The sequence below is a fragment of the Elephas maximus genome, chromosome 17, assembly GCF_024166365.1.
Source record: "Elephas maximus indicus isolate mEleMax1 chromosome 17, mEleMax1 primary haplotype, whole genome shotgun sequence".
In the NCBI taxonomy this organism is placed as follows: Eukaryota; Metazoa; Chordata; class Mammalia; order Proboscidea; family Elephantidae; genus Elephas; species Elephas maximus.
The window spans coordinates 44,206,955-44,227,651 of record NC_064835.1 but is presented as its reverse complement, the minus strand read 5'-3'; the positions used below and the strand labels follow the sequence as shown (position 1 = coordinate 44,227,651).

The 20,697-nt window shown below is 40.6% G+C and overlaps 2 gene segments (V, D, J or C); both read right to left on the bottom strand.

Annotated features, from left to right (window-relative positions):
* The window catches only part of LOC126060229 (immunoglobulin kappa variable 4-1-like), a 465,741-nt gene that overhangs the window by 138,152 nt on the left and 306,892 nt on the right, over positions 1 to 20,697 (bottom strand).
* Positions 17,695 to 18,493, bottom strand: LOC126060447 (immunoglobulin kappa variable 4-1-like). The segment is given in 2 exon segments: positions 17,695 to 18,222; positions 18,445 to 18,493. Coding segments are annotated over 2 exon segments (486 nt in total).

Below are 20,697 nucleotides of genomic sequence, written 5' to 3'. Positions count from 1 at the left end.
TGTAGACTGAAACCTCCAACCCTTCATTTAGCAGCTAAGTGTGTTATCTGTTTGTACCACCCAGGGACTCCTGTGCTGTAGGTTAATAGCCTGCTGCTATTGAGTCAATTCCAAATTATAGAAAACTTTTTAGACACAGTAAAATTTCTCCAAAGCTTCCAAAGTGTAATCTTTATAGAAGCAGGTGCTCTACTGCCCTGGAGTTGATTCCGACTCATAGCGACCCTGTAGGACAGAGTTAAAGTGCTCCATAGAGTTCCCAAGGCTTTAAATCTTAACTATAAGTGGAATGCCACATCACACTCCTGCAGAGAAGCTGGTGGGTTCAAACCACAGACCTTTAGGTTAGTAGCCAAACATTTTAACCACTGCAAAACCAGGGCACCTTGTTAGGAGGGCCAAAAATTTGAGAGTGTAAATTCTGTACTTCTTTTTTATTTAGGGAATGCTGGTGGTGCAGTGATTAAGAGTTTTGCTGCTAACAAAAAGATCGGCAGTTTGAATCTACCAAATGATCCTTCGAAACCTTTTGGGGTGATTCTACTCTGTCCCATAGGGTCTCTATGATTCCCATTCCACTCCACCACAGGTTCAAGTTTTGGTTTTTGGTCCTAAGTTGACACCACACTAGGGGGCACTCAAGTCAAATTCTTGACATGTTTCTCCTTTTTCAACTTGCAGTCCAAAATGTTTTCTGTATTTGCCCGACTCATTAAAGTGTTATTGTTACAAAACCAAAAAAGAAAAAAAAAAAGAAACAAATTCACTGCCATCGAGACAAATTCTTCCTCTCTCTCTCTCTCTCTCTTCCTCTCACCCTCTCTCTGTTTGCCTGAAAATGTTAATCGAAGGCAACTTTCGTAAGAGATTTTCCACTGTTTTTTTTCTGTACAAGTTCTGAGTGTAGAAGAGCTCCTGTTATGTCCAGTATTAATTGCATAGTTTGAATCCAAGACACATCCGTTTCACTGAATCTTTTGACTTTACTGTTAAGCCAGAAGGAAAAGATATTGCTCTTTTGCTACTCAGAAATGTTATTGTCAAGCAAATATTTTCTTTTTTCCATATAATCAACAAGTTTAGCCCTTTTAAAAACAAAAATTATTTAAAAAAAAAAAAACCCATTGTCTTCATGGTACTTCCAACTAATAGTTACACCGAATGTGTCACAGTAGAATTGATCTCCACAGGGCTTCCTTGGCTGTAATCTTTATACAAACTGATCTCCCGGCTTTTCTTTGGTGTCACCATTGGGGGGATTGAGTCACCAATCTTTCTATTAGTGGATGAGAGCAAACTGTTTTTGCCACCCAGGAACTATTTGAATCTTTACTTTGCCTTAAATAAATATTGTTTGTGCATTCTTGGATGGAAGATTAATATTAATTCTCATAATCAGTTTTAAATTTCACGTAGGGCTGCTAGGATATTCGTCTATGAGAGAACCAAATGAGGAGGTCCCTAATTTCCAATTAAAAGACCTTGAAAGAGGAGCGAGAGCTGCCAAAGTCAGTTTCTATGAAGTTCTTACAGCCTGTAATTTTTGATAAACTTTGTGGTTTTATCCCCTGACTATTCCAGGAAACTCAAATTTATTTGACCTGGTTTTGGAAATCTTATCTTTTTGTGTTATCTCATTCTTTCTTTTTTAATTCAATTCCATTAGATTCAATGTGATTTGATTTGATTCAATTTATTACTGACCCTGCATTCTCCCCTTGGCCTAAGAGCTGTTGTAGAGGATGCAACATAAAAATTTCTAGAAATACTGAAATGTGAGTAGTTTATGCTTCAAAGAGCAATAATTTTGAGTTATCCTTGGCTCCTGATCAAGAGGATCAAGATAAGTTTTCTGTTAAGAGAATGCCGTCACTGTTTCTACTTGCTAATGAAGAAAAAAAAAAAATTTTTTTTGAAGAGATGGCATTATTATTATAAGACAAAGAATGGTTACTAAATAATGCATTGAGCCCTTAACTCTTGCTCACAGTTTTCAATTTTGGCTAACAGTTGATGAGACAAAGCACTTAAGGCAGAATCAACTGATTTCAGACATCATTTTAAGTGATTTAATTTGGTGTTTGATTTTTCCAGAGGGTCTTGATATCTTCTTATTAAAATTTATAGGATCAGGTTTTAAAATTCTTGAAACTATTTAATATGGAAGAAGACTCATGGAATTGGAGAACTCTCAGTCTATACTCTCCATTATTCTGCAGGCAAACTATAATATCCAAATAAAACTGTTTCAAAAATAACATTTTTCTTTGTCATCTTGGCATGTCCATAGAAATCCTCATGGCAAAGGCAGCTTCAGCAAGAAATTAAAAAGACTAAAATTCCCTTTTGTCCCCCAAAGTTTTCTTGGGCCCTGCAATCTCCATCTCTCGGATGAAGCAGGCTTTCTTACAATGTCAGACAAAAAGACACACCTCCTCACTGAACTTCTAGGCAAATTGTGGCTTCTAAGGAGGCTATCTGTTGAAGACAGAGGATCCTTTCATCAAGGGTGAGTTTTGAGAGGGGATCTCAGATGAATTAAAGAACTTACATGGCAGAGAATGCTCAGATACTCAATGGAATTAAGATCCCCTTTGCGGTGAGCTGGGGATCAGCAAAAAGATCCAGCACATGTTTCGGCCACATATCCTAAGGGTCAGTTGTGTGTCTCTATAGGATTTTTCCATTTATTCGAAGAGAAAAGTAGGAAAAATAATTCAGACATTTGGAAACAGACTCAGATTAGGAAGATGGAGAATAGGGTCTTGAGCCGCCAGAAAATCAGACATGTTAATATTCCCGCTTTTCATAGATGTTAGAGAGAACATCTAAACTCAGAAGATAAACGCTTTCACAGAGCTGTCCTGATCTCCCTGCAGTTAGAATATTTATCCGTGAATGTATCCCCTAAAAAAGTGGGTGACAATTGGCAGTTATTTATAGAGGGCAATCAGCTGTAATCACAGGTACCTCAGAGCCTAGGAATCCACTCAAGGTCACCTGCATGTGGAAACTTCCCTCTGCTGGGGGCTTGATCTCAATTCCTACACAAAGAAAAACTCTCACCTTTTTCCAGAAAGAACCTCCATTTGGGTCCACTTGGGGAAATGATCTCTTGTGTAAATCTGTTTGGTTTTGGGCTATTTGGGTAACAAAGTCTACAGAACAAAGTCTACAGAATGTGTGAGAGTTTCACACTCTACACCCCATAAACACTGACACTAGGGTAACTGACTCAAACAGTTCCACTTCCACAATTGTCTTCCTAAATCCTACAAACCACACTCTAGCTTTCAGTTCAGTGCACACCAAACTCCCAGTTTCTGACAACAGAGATAATCTACTGTAGAACCTACCTGTATAAGTTTCCTCCTTCATCTGAGTATGATCAACATGAGAGAATTAGAGAGGTCTGTTGCCCCCCACCTGGAACACATGGAGGTTATTTTTAATATTCTTTTACCAACTTTTGTTATTTGTGTCCAGTGTGGAGTGACCATCATTGACTGCTGGTCAGTTTTGTTGTCCAAGGCTGAGTATGGTTTCATAACATACAAGAGACAGTGATTCTTTAGAATTAGGAATATTGTGATGGCTCAGGATAGATAGCGTAAGGACATTTCAAGGCCATTTTCTGAGCAAGAAATATTTTTTACAAGATTATTTATTTTTTGGATATTTTAGTTCAACTTATTAAAAAATCAAACAATCCTTCAGAATGGAATACCAGAACACTTAATTGTGCTCATGAGAAAACTATACAGAGACCAAGAGACAGTCATCCAAATAGAGCAAGGAAATACAGCATGGTTTAAATCAGAAAATGTTTAGTTCAGGTTAGTAGCTATCCCCCAAACTTTTTCAATCTGTATGATGAGCAAATAATTTGAAAAGGTGGACTATGTGAAGAAGAATGCAGCATCAGGATTGTTAGCAGCCAGCAATATTTAGATGACATAGCCATGCTTGTTGAAAGAAAAGACATGAAGCCCTTACTGATGAAGATCAAAGACTGCAGCCTTCAGTTTTGATTACACTTCAATATAAAGACAACAAAAATCCTCACAAATTGACCAATCGGCATCACCTTGAAAAATGGAAAAAAGATTGACATTGTGGAGGATTTCATTTTACCTGAGTCCATAAACAACACTCATGGAAGGAGCAGTCAGGAATCAAACAATTTATAGCATTGGGCAAATCACCTACAAAAGAACACTGTGAAGTGTTAAAAAGCAAATATGTCACTTTGAGAACTACAGTCCATTTGACCCAAACCATGGCATTTTCATCTGCCTCATTTTCATGTGAAAGCTGGACAATGACTAAGGAAGACCAAAGAAAAATTAATGTCTTTGAATTACGCTCTGGCAAATGATACTGAATATGTCACAGGTTTCCAGAAGAACAAACAAGTCTGTCTTGGGAGAGGTAGAGCCTGAATGCTTTGTAGAAGCCAGAATGGGGAGGCTTTCTCTCATGTACTTTGTACATGTTATCAGGAGGAACCAGTCCCTAGAGAACGACTTCATAATTATTGTAGTAGAGGACCATTGAAAAAGAGGAATGAGACGGATTGACACAGTGGCTGCCAAAAATGGGCTCAAACTTAACAATGATTCTAAGCCTGGTGCAGGCTGAACTGTGTCTTGTTGTGGTATACACAGGGTTTCCATGAGTCAGAACCAACTTGCCAGCATGTAACAACAACAGCTTTATATGTATGTATAACGAAAGAGAGAGTAATAAGAGAGGCCATTCATCAATTTTAACAAATGATTACCAGGAATATCATATTCACTACCTGAGGCATAAAATTGTTTTCCTCTTTTCCCCTTGCCTTAAACTGACCTATTAGCTGTCTATGTGTAAGACACATTTTTTTTTTTTTTTTTTCTTCCCTATCAAGCTCTTTTGACTTGAGGGCTCTTTAAGAGTTTCATTCACTGCGTCCCAGAGAGAGTTTGTAGCATTTGATTCAAACATTCTTAAACATTTAACCCGGTATCAGCAGATACCAGACAACCTTGAATGATCTCAAGGCCATCTCATTATTTACAGACGCCCTGTGGATCAGCACAGTGAGTGTGGGAGTTGCTTCCTTTTATAGATTAGCTGAGAGATAACCATGCAGGATGGTCATTCAGGGTCCCAGAGGCCAATCCTGGACAATCACCTATACATCATCAGGGTCTCTGATGGTTTCTTACAGTGTCAGGGCCATGTACATTGTGTCATTGACATGAATACATCCTTTTCCAATCCAAAGTGACCACTACTGCAGGGAGAACCAACTTTACCTCTGTTGGTTTTCCTTCAAACACAGAAGACCCTTTGTTATTTGCTCACCGGAGAGGCCCACCTTCCCCTCGGTTCTCTCCACACTGCTGTGCCCACCAAGGGATTTGCATGTTGTTTCCCAGGGAGGACCTTCCCTGGCCAAGTCTGAGATAAAAAGTCAGCTCTAATCTGCTTTGACTTATCAGGATTTATTCCTTCAACTTCTAAAATGAGGTTTCCTGCTCAGCTCTTGGGGCTGTTAATGCTCTGGACCCCTGGTGAGGACAGAGGGGGCATGGGAAAGGAGCAGGAGGTGGGGAGGGTGATCTCTGGGGGCACCACAGGTTCCTATGTGTTTTCTGTTCTCAAGTTAGATGAGTATGCCACTCCCACTCTGAGAGGCATGTGGTGTTTAGATCAGTGAAACTGAGGAGAACACAAGAGTAAAAGGGACCTGCTCCCTGGTGAAGATTTTCACAAAGAAAACCAAAAATCAAGCCAAACCCACTGCCATCGAGTGGATTCTGACTCAAAGTGAAATCCCCGTGGCCCAGTGCTTTGGAGTTTAGCTGCTAACCAAAAGGACAGCAGTTCAAATCAACCAGGTGCTCCTTGGAAACCTTACGGGGCAGTTCTACTCTGTCCTATAGGGCCAATATGAGTTGGAATCGACTCGAATGCACTGGCTTCACAAAGAAAGAGGTTCTTTTATGTCTGGTAGTATCAGAGTTGTTTTTTTTTTAATCGCCTATTTTGGAGTATGAATGAAAATCTCACTCGCGCATGCCTGCGCACAGATACACACACAATTTAGCCTGAAATAAATAGAAGGAAATCTTGACAATGGTTCTTAGCATTGGTACATAACCTTGCTCTTCTCTCTTGTCATTTTAGCATCCAGCGAGGATATTGTAATGACTGAGATTCCACTCAGTCTTCCAGTCACTCTTGGAGAGCTAGCCACAAACTCCTGCAAGTAGAGTCAGAGCCTCCTACATAGTAATGGGCAAACCTATCTGTACTGGTACCAGCAGAAGCCAGGCCAGGCTCCACAGCTCCTGATCTTTACGGTTCCTAACCGATTCTTAGGGGTCCCAGAGAAGTTCAGTGGCAGTGCATCAGGGACAGATTTCACTCTGAAATTCAGCAGGGTGGAGGCTGAGGATGTTGCAGTTTATTACTGCATGCAAGCTACAAAATATCCTCCCACAGTGAAAAAACCTTGCACAAAAGCTTCTCTGCTTGGGGTAGACCAGCTGCTCAAATGTGTGGCCTGTGTGGGGAGTCAGCCCAGCAGGTTCTCTGAGTCTGCTAAGAGGAAGATACTGGAGGATGTGTTGCATCTGAGGACTCTGGACCATGAGTGACTCTGCTACACCTGAGAAGGCTGTTCCGTTGTGGCCCATCAGGTGGACTAGTCTTAACATGGCAGAGCCAGCAGGGGTGATGGAGGAGGTCCAAATGTTCCTGCGAAACTAGACCTGATGCCAGGAGAGCTGACGGAGAGCTCATCCTAAGTCTCCTGCCTGTGTACATTTGTCAGTTAAATGTAGTCAGCATGACAGGCAGACAATTGACACAGACTGTAAAAACACAAGTTGAATACATGTGGAGGTTTAGAATGCTTCTTTGTATATTTTATCAGGATAATATTTGATGATATTTAGAAATTAGTCTTGTCCCACTCTCACAACCCCCTGCTTCTCACTTTACCACTTACACTTCCCCTTGAATTAAGATAGTTGAAATATCATTCTGTATTTGCTATCCTCAGGGGAGTGTGGCTGAGAAGGATTTGTGAAGATGTTGGTTATTGAGCCTTCAAATAGCATTTCATAAATTTATAAAGGACACAAGATCCTAATTCCACCAGTATTTTAATTTTCCCAGTTACTTCTTGTTGAGAAAAATAAGGAGTTCTTGGAATTTTAAACGTTGGGTTTTTTTTTAAAAAAAGAAAACAAAATATAGACTGAAAGATATAGGACATAGAACTTTGCCAATCCAGTAGTAGAAGGATACAAAATGACAGAAAAGATTTTCATTCGAAAGGTAAGAATATTAAGACTGTGGGTGGACTGCAAAAAATGGAATTTTGAAGGGCACATAACAGAGGTCAACTATTGGCCTGTGGATTCTCTCCCAGCTGTGTTTCTCTGTCTGGGCAAGGTCAGAATTCTGTCCACAAATTTCTCTGGCAAATTCTGCAAATGAACAAAAAGTCATGTGAATATCTTCACAGCTATAAATGATTTTTTCTCTTTGAAACCTTAAGTGATCCAGTTCTCATTTTTTCTACAGCCTCTGATATCACTAAAATAACATTTTTGCTTTTTATTCCTTTCGGTTTTGTAGTTTTTACAATGGTTGTGTTGGTCCTCCAACTCCTGTAATTTTCTACTTAGAAATGGTAATTTGTTTCATTTTTTAAAGTAAATTAATGTTTTGAAGATGATGACTTTGGGATTTTATTGTCATAAACAGAAGGAAAAGGACTAGCTTACATGACACTAGAGACAGAAGCACCACACTGTGCCTGCACAGCAAAGACCCAAAAAACTAAGTGAAACATCAATCCTGGAATCTGGAGCATCATATGGAAGAGATCAAGAATTGAGCCAAGCACCAAATGGAATAAGAAACTGACGGAGAATAGAGAGCGAGGAGAAAGTAGAGCGGAGGTCCCCTATCAGCTAAGGCAGCATGGATTCACCATCCTGGACTCCAGTTGAAGATCAGCAAACAGGAAGTACAGGAAAGCAGCAACACAGAGCTCCCAGTAGGAGACACAGCATCCGGTAACTAGCGATATAAGCTTTCCACTCACCATTCAAACATGAAATCAAAAGTGAGTAAAATTAATTTAGAAGAACCACGATTTTATCTAAATGAAAACTGCTTCAGATATTGTGGGCCCAGTGCTCTGAAAATAAACAAGTTGCATTTGAAATGGATGCTAATATTCTTTACAAAGAGTTACTTGGGTGATGCAAATGCTCACATTCTAGACTACTAAAAGGTGGGCATTTCAAACTAGCAAGAGGCTTCTTGGGGATAAGGCCTAGAGATCTGCTTCTGAAAGGTCATAGCCTTGAAAACCCTATGAGGTGTAGTTCTATTCTGCACACATGGTGTAACCATGAGTCAGAATCAATTTAGCAGCAACTAAAAACAACAGGATCCTGTAACAAATTCGTGTCTTCTGGCTTTTTTCATGTGCTCAATCCCTTGATGTATGGTAAATGTCAACAAACTTTGTCTGCAATTCACACACTCATTATCTTCTGTTTGAAAAACAAGAATTCAATAGTTAATTTTGTGTCAAGCATGCTCTATTATTTTTTATCTTATTACTGTCCAAAAGGTTTACAGTGGAAAAAAAAAAAAAAACACTTTTACCAAGCAATAAGAGTCACAAGTTCACATCATACATTAAGTGAAAAACCACTGTAAGGAGAGAATTCAGACTGTTCTCCATTACTTTCATGGCAGAACTGCAGAGTCTCCACTTCCGCCATGTGTTTTCCTTATAACTAAGCTATCATTTTGAACAGGTTCCACTACCTCCAATGAGTGGCAGCCTAGAAGCTTTGGACATAGGCAGGTCAAGGCATAATTGGCTTCTCACCAAATGACTGCAACCAATATTTTACCCATCACCACCTGCGAGTAAGAATAGCTCATCAAAAATTATCAAAATATTAGTGCTTAAGGGATTAAGGTCTCAAGATGAAAAGGAAAAAAGATCAGGAAAAGTGAGGTGGGTTATTTCTAGTCTAAGGTTTAACCTCATGTTAAAGTGAAAGCTCTCTGCAAGACACATGGGTCTCATCACCTAAGTCATGGCAGAAGCCAAAGGGTTAGGAGGGAGAGGTCTTAAAACCATTGTACTCAGTTAAATAACAAAAACACACACACAAAAAAACCCATTTTGGTGGAGTACATTCCGACTTCTAATGGACCTATACAACAACTTAAAATGATGCTTTATTAGAAAATTTAAAAATATGAGCGAAAAAGCAAAACCATAGATACAGTAAAAAGTAAGTGGTTGCAGGCAGCTCCGGAGGAAGAGGGAGGGATGAATAGGTGGAGCACAGGGCATTTTTCAGGCAGAAATGTATGATCCTGTAATGGTCGAGCAATGATTTTATGCATTTGTCAAAACCCACAGGACTGTAGAAGACAAAGAGTGCACCCTAATGTAAATTATGGACATCAGTTAGTACTAATGTTTCACTGTTGGCTCATCACTGGTAACGAATGTACCCTGTGACTGTAAGACGTTAATAAGAGGAGAAACACCACACAGGGGAGAACAGGCGTGTGTGGTAGCTCTCTGCACTTTCTGCACAATTTTTCTGTAAACCTGAAACTGCTCTAAAGAATAAAGTCTTATTATAGACCTATATCCCTCATGAATGTAGATGCAAAAATCCACAACAAACTTGCAGCCAATAGAATTAAATAACATATCAAAAAAATAAGTCACCATGACGAAGTGGGATTCATACCAGGTATGAAAGGACGGTTCAACATTAGAAAAACAATTAATGTAATCCACCACATAAATAAAACAAAAGACAAGCATCACTGTGTTGGCAGCTCTTGTGTGAAGGTGAGAAGAGAAGGCAGAGGGTTACAGAAGCTGGTTGAGTGGACACGGAAAATACAGAGTGGAGAGGAGGAATGTGCTGTCACATTGTTGGGAGAGCAACTAGGGTCACAGAACAACATGTGTATAAGTTTTTGTATGACAAACTGACTAGAATTTTAAACTTTAACATAAAGCACTAGACAAAAAAAAGAAATAAAATTAATAGCATTCTCTTACACATGCACCTACCAACAAGACAATCTAAACATTCTCTTTTTAAAATAGAAATATGCATATATGTTTCCTTATATGTATATAAAGGTGGCACGAACAGTTATGCACTCAACTACTAGCAGGAAGTTTGGTGGTTCGATGCTACACAGTTGCCCCTCAGAAGACAGGTCTGGAGATCTTCCAAAAGCTCATAGCCTTGAAAGCCCAATGGAGCAGTCCTACTTTGCACACAGTGGGTCACCATGAGTTGGAATCTTCTCAACAGGAGCTAATAACAACCACATATATAAGTATATATGAATATATGTATATATTCATATACATCCACACACACATATACAGATAGACAGAAATAGGTATTCATGCACAAATATTTTTGAGAAATGTTGACATAAACCATGAGGTGGTTTGGCTTTCCTATAACTAAGAAATGTGTTTGTACTAAGGCTGATTTTTCCTGATGGCAAGTAAGGATTCTGCAAATAAGTGGGCTTGAGTTTCAGGGCCATTGAAAGGCCAGGGAAGCAGAAGTGGGGACCAAGAGTCCATCCAAGTGGGGAGTTCAGAGTGAGATCATCCTGCATTAACCTGAAGTCCCATGTAGTCTCCACTTCAGATATGAATGAACCAGATTTAGACTGAATCCAGTGCTTTTCTCATTTTCAGGGAACTCCAGAAAAAGGTGCTCAGGTTTATCTCAGAACAAGAGAGGAAAAGGGAAAGGAAGAGAGAAAAAAAGAAACCTCCCCTAGGAAGTTCTGACTACAGATGAATCCCTCCGGGGATGTGTACCCCACATATGCATGGCCTGATTGGGTGTGACTCTTTGCAAACTTAAACTTGTTTAGCTGGACCTACTAATGTTAGTGCCTCCTAGAAGGTAGCAGACACAGAAATAAAACTTCTCTTGAGGAAGGCATATTCATTCTAGGTTTTAGAAACCCCAGAGATAATTTTTAAGGGCCAATATCACCAAGATGTTAGACATTTCTCGATATCCAAGAAAACAAGACTTTCTGAACATGAACACCTTTCGTAAAGAGCATCACAGAGAGCAGTGATGTCCCCTTAGTTTTCAGATTTTAAAATTGTCACAAATAGAATTTATTTAAAGAAGTGAATAACAAGCAAGAACGTATGTATAGGGAAAAGAGAAATATAACATGTGACATCACACTTTCAAAAATAGAATGTTCAACTTCATTTCTTGAAATTAAATATGTGAAACCAATACCTCAAGGTAATCGGCAGCAGTAAAGGATTCACTGAACTAGAGGATAAAGCAGAAGAAACGATCCATAATACAACATGGAGAAAGAAAAATATGGAAAAAACAGACAAAGCGGATGTAGTAAAAAACAGTGTGATTTCCTTATACTGATCTGAAAGACAAGAGATAGAGTTAATGAGCCTGCACAACATTTGAACAAAGAATGGTCAAGCATTAAACACTATTAGGAAGAGACATTATTCCATAGACCCAAGTGCTAGAAAATTCCAACCTAAATAAATAAAAATGATTTCAAGCCTACACATACTACAGAGAGCTGCAGAAAACCAAAAACAAAGAGAAAAGCTTAGAATCGGACCGAAAAAAGGGACAGATCACCTTCGGAGGGGCTTGCACAGATCTGATTCTCTCAGTCAAAACCAAACCCAGTGCTGTCAAGTTGATTCTGACTCATAGTGACCCTACAGGACAGAGTAGAACTGCCCCATAGTGTTTCCAAGAAGTGCCTGGCACATTCAAACTGCCGACCCTTTGGTTATCAGCCTTAGCACTTAACCACTACGCCACCACGGTTTCCATTCTCTCAGTAGCAACGACAAAAACAAGAGGTGAGTAGAATGAGATTTTCAAAGAGTAGGAAAAGGTAACTACATATCTAGGATTCTATACACAAAAATATCATTTTAGAATGAAGGCTACATAAGGATATTTTTGGACAAACAAAAACTAAAATTGTTTATTAACATCAGACCATCTCTGTAGATGTGCATTGGCTCATCTTTACCCACAACAACACTAAAATACAGGTAGAATCACTATACACTGTGTTGTTGTTGTTAGGTGCCATCGAGTCGGTTCTGACTCATAGGGACCCTGTGTACCACAGATGGAAACACTGCTTCAACCTGAATGTCCTCAAGGTCATTGTAATGCTTGAACCCATTGTTGCAGCCAAAGTGTCAGTCCATCTCATTGAGGATCTTCCCCTTTTTCACGGACCCTCTACTTTACCAAGCATGATGTCCTTTTCCAGGGACTGATTCCACCTGATAACATGGTCAAAGTATGGGAGATGAAGTCTCACCATGCTTGTTTCTAAGGAGCATTTTGGCTGTACATCTTCCAAGACAGATTTGTTCGTTCTCCTGGAAATCCATGGTATATTCCATACTCTTTGCCAGGAGGATAATTAAAAGGCTTCGATTCCTCTTTGATCTTCTTTACTCATTGTCCAGCTTTAACATGCATGTGAGGTGATTGGAAATACCATGGCTTGAGCCAGGAACGCCTTAGTCCTGAAAGTGATATCTTTGCTTTTTAACACTTGTAAGAGGTCTTTTGCAGCAGATTTGCCCAATTGCAGTAGGTCATTTGAATTCTTGCCGGCTGCTCCTGTAAGCGTTGATTAGGGATCCAAGGAAAATTAATTCCTTGGCAGCTTACAAATTTAAAAATGTAGGCTTTCCTCTTTCTTTTATTTGTATGAGTCATAATTTTACCATTTTCTGAAAAGAAGTGTTTAACCAATGTATCTTGGCTGTCTCTGTACCACTCAGATTCCCATTTCCCTACTTCTTGTTGTTAGCTGCTGTCGAGTTGATTTTAAATTTGAAATTCCAAGCTTCTCCTTTATAACAATTCCCTGACCGAAACCAAGAATGTCACGGCCCCTCCCTTATTACATTACATTCATCTTGTAAAACCTAAACCCTGGGAAAAACTCCACCCTCCACATACCTGCCTCCATGTCCCTAATGTGGCTTGGAAAAAACACATAATTATGCTGATTCTTTCACCGTAAATTTATGCACTCTGCCTCAGGACAGCCCTTAATCCTGCCTTACAAACATACTTCATTTACCTGGTTCATTCAGTCTGCACCCTTTCTCTTTTCTTTTCTCTTCAAATTTAACACCTACTTCTCATCCTAGTGGTGGAATGGTTAAGTGCTAGGGCTGTTAATCAAAGGGCTGGGAGTTCGAATCTACCAGTTGCTCCTCAGAAACTCTATGGGGCAGTTCTACTCTGTCCTGTAGGGTTGCTATGAGTTGGAATCGACTCGAAGGCCCTGGGTTTTTTGGTTTTCTAATCCTACCTTTCAGCAAATGACCTCATTTCCAGTTTCTTGGAAGAGCTTTCACTAGCTCCTCTCAGGCATCTTCTGATCCACAGTTGTCTACATCCCCATGCTCTGCCTTCCTTCCTTCCTTCCTTCCTATTACTGTAGATGAGCAGACAGCCCTCCTACCTGAGGCCAGGCCCTCTGCTCCTGTACTGCTGTCCCACCAAGAGCGTCTTAGCATTTCTCACTTTTCTTTTCTGAGTTATCCTTGTTCCCCTCACTTTAGCATCCTTTCCATTAGCATGAAACGTCACTTTGAAAAACTCTCCTGATTTCAAATCTCCCTCCAGTTATGTCCTCGTTCACTCTTCTCCCTTACCTTAAAGCTCATTGAAAGACTTGTATGTGGTCACCAACCTAAACCATCTCTTTTCATAAACCCTAAATCATGCCATCTCTGGCATTGTTTCTACACCAAGGCCATATTTTCCAAATACTCATCCTTCTTTGTTTCCACCTTCACATTCCAATCGCCAGTAATTACCAGTGCATCCTGATTGCATGTTCGATCAATTTCATAGATCAGATTTTGGTAAAAATCTTCTATTTCTTCATCTTTGGCCTTAGTGGTTCGAGGGTAAATTTGAATACTAGTCATATTAGCTGGCCTTACTTGTAGGCGTGTGGGTGTTATTCTATTACTGACAGTGTTGTAATTCAGGATAGATCGTGAAATGTTCTTTCTGATGATGCATGTAATGCCGTAGTAGACCATACAATTTTCTGACTGAAAATGACAAATACCAGTCCACTTCAGCTGAATAATCCCTAAGATATTGATCTTCATGCCTTCTTTTTCATTTTGACAATTTCTTAATTTTCCTGGACTCATACATTGTACATTCCAAGTTTAGTTTATTAATGGTTTCAGGTGTTTCTTCTCATTTTGAGCCACGCCACATTAGCACATGAATGCCCCGAAATCCTGACTCCATGCCCGTCATTAAGGTCAACTCTACTCTAAGGAGGCACCTCTCCCCCAGCCATGTATTGTGTGCTTTCCAACCTGAGAGGCTCCTCTTCTGGCAGTGTAACAGGCACTGTTTTGCTGCTGTTAGTAAGGGTTTCACTGGCTAATTCTTTCAGAAGCAGACCGCCAGGCCCTTCCTCCTAATGTGTCTTAGTCTGGAAGCTCAACTGAAACCTGTCCGCTGTGGTGATCCTACTGGTATTTGTCTATCGGTGGCACAGCTTCCAGCATCACAGCAACATGCAAGCCCTCACACTATGAAAAACTGACAGGTGTGTATTCTGTATCTATTTCCTGAAAATTTTATTTTTCAGATCTGTAGTACCCCTGCTTTTAGTTTTCTGTGTCTTGCATGCAATGTGAAGTTTATCATTTACATTCTTTTAATAAACTCGCATAGTTCCCATATCAAAAGTGTGAGGAGGACTTTTCTTGTGTGTTATTTTTATTGCATCACATTCATATTCATACCCTAGTTATGCTATTTTCTTGGATGTCAAGAATCTCTGACTTCTTGGTGGCAGTAGTGTTTGAAAAATTATTTGTGAGGTGTCCTGAGTATTTCTGATGGGGATGCCCTCTTCCAGAGCAGCTTCAACTTGTTGCTCCTGTCAGTTGGGCTATCTTAAACTAATTTCATGATTAGAGAGCTCCAGACACACCTACACCATATACACCTACAGTGAAACTCTTTGGAGGTTTGGCTTTCAGACACAACTTCCCAAGGAAATCTTGCTTATTTTTTTGCTTCCGTTTCCACAATAAACCTAGAGACCTTTGATCATTTTCTAGCAGCTGTGGGAAGGATAGATTTAGTTTCTCTGGTTCACAATGACTTTGAGATTAGAGCACCCTCCCTTGGGCCTAGCTCAAAATAGGTTCCCTCAGGACTCCCCACACTTCTGGGCTTGCCTTCCATTTCCCTGGATCTTACATACCCCTAGAATTAAATCTTTAGTGTATGCAGTGACCTTAAACTGTCCGTCAGGGTAAAGGTTCTCCATTTTCATCTCTTTCTTTTATATATTTCTAGAGTTTTATATTACTTCACCAGGATTATAGAAACTAGATTATCATTTAAGAAAATGAACCCATTTCAACTTTTTTTCTCATTTTAAGTAGAAGCTCTCCTTAAGAGAATCTACTGTTTGTAGTTTTAGAACTTCTAAGTTGGTAATAGAGCTTCTCAGTTTTATACTTTGTCTTTTCTAGTCATTGGTTCTCTATTTACATTGGTTACTTTCACAACCCACTGCCCATGTAGTTTGCTTCCACATTGATGGCTGGCTTTCTATAGCCCGCCCAGGCCCAGTCTGGCTGCTCAGATTTTATAAAAGGGGACTATGCAATTTGAGCTGATTTTTATCAGGCTGGTGGACGCAGCAAGATGGTGTTACAGGCTCCTGTCTTCATGCATCTGTTGCTCTGGGTTTCTGGTGAGAAATAAACAGTGACTCAATCCCTTTCCAGAAGAATCTCTGTAGAGCTGAAAAATGATTTTAAGATGTTGTGGGATATGATGGCTGTTTCCAAAACTGACTCAATAATGTGTGACTCAATAATGTGTGACAGGCATACCACTAAAACACGCTTTTAAAATGGCATATGTTAATGTGCTTATCAAAAAGTGTGTGTATATATGTATGTATGGTAATTGTCTTCTCTGCAGGTGCCAGTGGGGACATCATGATAACACAGTCTCCTGTCTCCTTGACTGTGTCTCCAGGAGAAATGGTCACCATCAGTGCAAGTCCAGCCAGAATATTAGTAGCATCTTAGCCTGGTACCAGCAGAAACCAGCACAGGCTCCTAAGCTGCTTATCTCCTTGGCATCCAACTGGGCATCTAAGACATCTGACTGGTTAAGTGGCAGTAGGTCTGACAGTCCTCATTCTCACCATGAACAGTCTCTAGGTTGAGGACGAGGCAGGTTATTGCTGTTAGCAACATAATGGCTACCCTAGCACAGTGCTTCAGCCCCAAACACAAGCCTTCTCCCAGGGCTGGAGGCCTGTGAGTCTTCACTGCACCTGTTGCTTCCTGCCCTCACAGTCCGGAACATGTACACTTCCTCTATCTGCCCCAGAAACCTCATCTCCTAGACATGGAGTTTTCTCTCCAAAGTGATCCTCCTATGCAGACAGGCCTATATTTTCAGATGAGAAATGAAATAAAAGCTACAAGCTAACCAGGCCTGTCCACTTGTCCCAGGTAGAGACCCTTTTGGTTTGATGTTCCTTCTGTCCCTGATTGTGTAGCATCTCTGGATCATCCTCGGGTGCCTGTCGTTTCAGGTTCCAGTGGGCAGATCCTGCTCAGTAGGGGCCAGAATCTCTCCTGTCTCCCAGGAGAGAAGGTCTCCGTTAGCTGCAGGGCCAGTCGGAGTCTCGTCTACACTGACTGGAAACACTACTTGGGCTGGCGTGAGCATGGATCTGAGCAGGGGCCGAGGCGCCTCGTTTAGCATACTTCCTCATTTAGCATACATGTTGCTGCCATGTTGAACAGGTTTCAGCTGCACTTTCAGACACTAATACACACTAGAAAGAAATGCCTGGTGATCTACATCTGAAAAATCAGCCAGTGAAAACCCTGTGGATCAAAACAGAGGTCTCACTGTTCATGGAGTTGTTATGAGTTAGGGACCAATAGGTTGTCAATTAACAATAACGAAGAGCCATGATTTCCTTTCATCACTAAATTAAACTTGGGTGCCCAGGGGATAAATTTAAAGTGGAATTGACAACTAAGGAAAAAAGAATGTGGGAAAGGTATCAAGTATTTCTGGAGTGATAGGGTTAATGAATTAGAGGCTGGCCTTTGAAAGAATGAGAGCCACTGAAAGACATGGACAGAGGAGAAAAGGGCAGTAAAATGGGAGCTTAGAGCAGGAAATCACCTTCATTGACATTGACCAGGAAGGTTTGGCTGGAAAACAGAATCCATGGAAGGAAATGTAAGAGAGAAACAGTAGCTTCTCGGAGGGAGATTTTAAAAATGAAGGGCCCAGTTTTAACATCGGTTTAGGTCCAGAGTTATGAGGGGTGATTGAAGAGAAAGGAAAAAGTTAAGAATATCTAGGAAATAAAATGGGAATATTCCAGAGTCAAGAAGGCACAGGGAAGAGAAAACTGATCTTTCAGGGTGTAAAACACACTGGACCCTTCCCCAGATCAGTCATGTGATCTATCCATGTGAACTGTGCAGGTTCCTGTGATATGAAAATGCTTAACAAAGTAAACAAGACAATTTTACAGCATGTTTCTTTTATAATTTACCACAAAAGGGGATCCAGGAGAAGCCACATCTCTTAATTTTCTCCTGGAGCCTGCAAATACTCCAAGGAATTAGTCAGGAGATGCAGCCTTGGGGGCAGAGAGAGGAAGTGTGCATGTCCAGGGCTGAGCAGAAAGGTAGCAGCTGGTACAGTGAAGACTCACTGGCCTGTAGCCCTCGGGAGAAGGTTTGTGCCTGAGACTGAAGCACTGTGGGTAGTGTATTATAATGCTGCAGACAATAATAAACTTCGGCTTCATCAGCTTGGAAGTTGCTGATGGTGAGAGTGAAGTCTGTCCCAGACCCACTGCCACTGAACCGGTCAGGGACCCTAGATGCCAGGTTCGATGCATCGTAGATGAGTGGCTTAGGAGCCTGTCCTGGTTTCTGCTGGTACCAGGTTACGTAGTTGCTCACACTCTGACTGGCCTTGCAGTTGATGGTGACCCTTTCTCCTGGAGACACAGCCAGAGTAGCTGGAGACTGGGTCATCACAATGTCTCCACTGGCACCTGCAATCAGAGTGGACAATTTTCATGCATACAAATATACACACACTTATTTGTACACAGTTTAAAATAACATTTATACCACAGCCTCTAGTGATATTACATATCAGCACATAATTTTTTCCATTTTGGAAATAGCTATTATTTCCCACTACATCTTAAAGTCATTTTTCAGCTCTACAAAGATACTGCTCTAGAGGCATTGAAGCACTTTTAGTTTCTCACCAGAGGCCCAGAGCAACAGGGACATGCGGACCAGAGTCTGTGGCACCATCTTGCTGCCCCTGCCTGCCTGACGCAGATCAGCTCCCATAGCAAAGGCCCTGTTTATAGTATCTGAGCAGCCAGCCTGGTGTTGGAGGGGCCTATGCAAAGCAGTCAGTGAATTGAAAGCAAATTACATGGACCACGGATTGTGACACCATCCAACATAAATCAAGAGCTAAAAAATCACAGAAATGATAATTGTATGACTAGAAAAGACACAGAAGTGTATTTAGAAGTTCTAATATCAACTTTAAACCTCTTGTAGTCCAGTGGATTGCAACTCAGGACAACCCCATGTGTTACACAGTAGAGCTGCCCCATAGGGTTTTCTTACCTGTATTCTTTATAGAAGCAGACCGACAGGCTTTTCTTCCAGGGTGCCACTGGGTGTGTTCAAACTACCAACCTTTAGGTTAGCAGCCCATCACAACTGCTTGAAGCACCCAAGGTCTGATGAATAGCTTTAGTTTTAACTTAAAAAAAAAGTTTTAATTGGGTATTGGTTCCATAAATAATGGACTAGTTTCCTCAAATCAACAGTTTTTAGAAATGATAAAAAATGCTGAAAAAAAAGTAACAAAGGAAAGGGAAGAATATAGGAAATTTTTGCCTCAATGTTTGATAAAAATTTATAGCTAGAAAATGTCTGAGCTCGAAAGCTACTTGTGTCCTGAAGGATACCTAAGAGACACTGCAAGCACTTGAGATTGAATTCCAGGGCTATGAAAGGGCCAGAGAAATGGAAGACAGCCCCAGAATTCACCTGTGTGGAAAGTCTTCAGGGAGCCTATATTGAGCTAGGTCTCAGGAGGGTTCAGATTACAAAGGCTATGGGAACCAAAGAGAAAGTGGAACCTATCATGTCCACAATGGCTAGGACCTGAGAAGAGGGCTCTAGATTCATTGGGAAAATGGACAGGAAAAACAAACAGGATTTCCTTGTAAAGCTGGGTTGAATGCTACCTCTTCACGGAGTTTCATTCCAGGTGTGCACGGCCTCAGTGTGCCTGGAGCAGCTCAGCCTTGAAGACGAGACTCCATCTGTTTTACTTTGGACATATTATAAGGAGGGACCAGTTCCTGGAGACGGACATCATGCTTCATTAAGTAGAGGGTCAGCGAAAAAGAGAAAGAGCTTCAAAGAAATGGATTGACACAGTGGCTACAACATTGGGCTCAAACATAGCAAAGACTTTGAGGATGGCTCAGGGCCATGGAGTGTTTCATTCTGTAGTGTATGAAGTCGCTATCACCTTTAACTGATTTGACAGCACATGACAAAAACCACAACATGAGTACAAATATGAAACAATAGAAATAACAGAGAAAAAAGAAGTTCTGCTCATACTTCAGATTTTGGGCATTACACGAGGTTATTTAAAGAAATAAATGACAAAGTTGACATTGTATGCAAGGTACAGAAAAGCAAAAAGGAGACACTTCAGTCTGGAAAGGAACCAACTGAATTTCTAGAAAGTAGAAGCAGAATTACCAAAATTTTAAACTCAGTAGAAGAGACTTCCATTTGTAGGCTAGATGGAATAACAAGGACAAGATTCACCCTCACCCATGAAACAGCCAAAACATAATTAATTATAAATTATGTTTAATGGTTAACTCACTGAACTCCTTGTCCATCAACACTGGCCTCAAAAAAAAAACAAAAACCTGGCGAACTACTTCTGAAAAATCATTCACTGAAAACCGTACAGATCACAGTGCTACTCTGACATACATGGGGCCACCATAGGTCAGAATCAAATCAATAGTGAATGGTTTTTAATCTTACAGAAGGAGATTGCCCAGCCTTTCTTCCAAGGCCCCACTGGTGGATTCAAACTGCTAATCTTTTGGTTAGTAATCCACATCACTAGGTAAATCTTAGTTTTGGGCAGAGAATCCTCGATAATATGTGGCCATTACTGCCATATTCAAAAAGTAAGTCAGAAGGGAGCATCCTACATTATTTTCTACTGTAACCCTGTGCTCTAAGACTTCACCATCATTCTCCCTGGCTCTTGGCATAAATGCTCCCTTGCCAAACCCCACCGTGGGCTCGGCCCTGCTGACCTGAACCTCATAAATGAAGCCTTTGCTGGGGAGTGGAACCTGAGCAACATCACACAAGAGAGAACCTGCAGGATGGTGACACCATCCAGGTCCTCAGGCTCCTGCTCTACTCTGTTCCAGGTGAGAAAATGTTAGCAAACC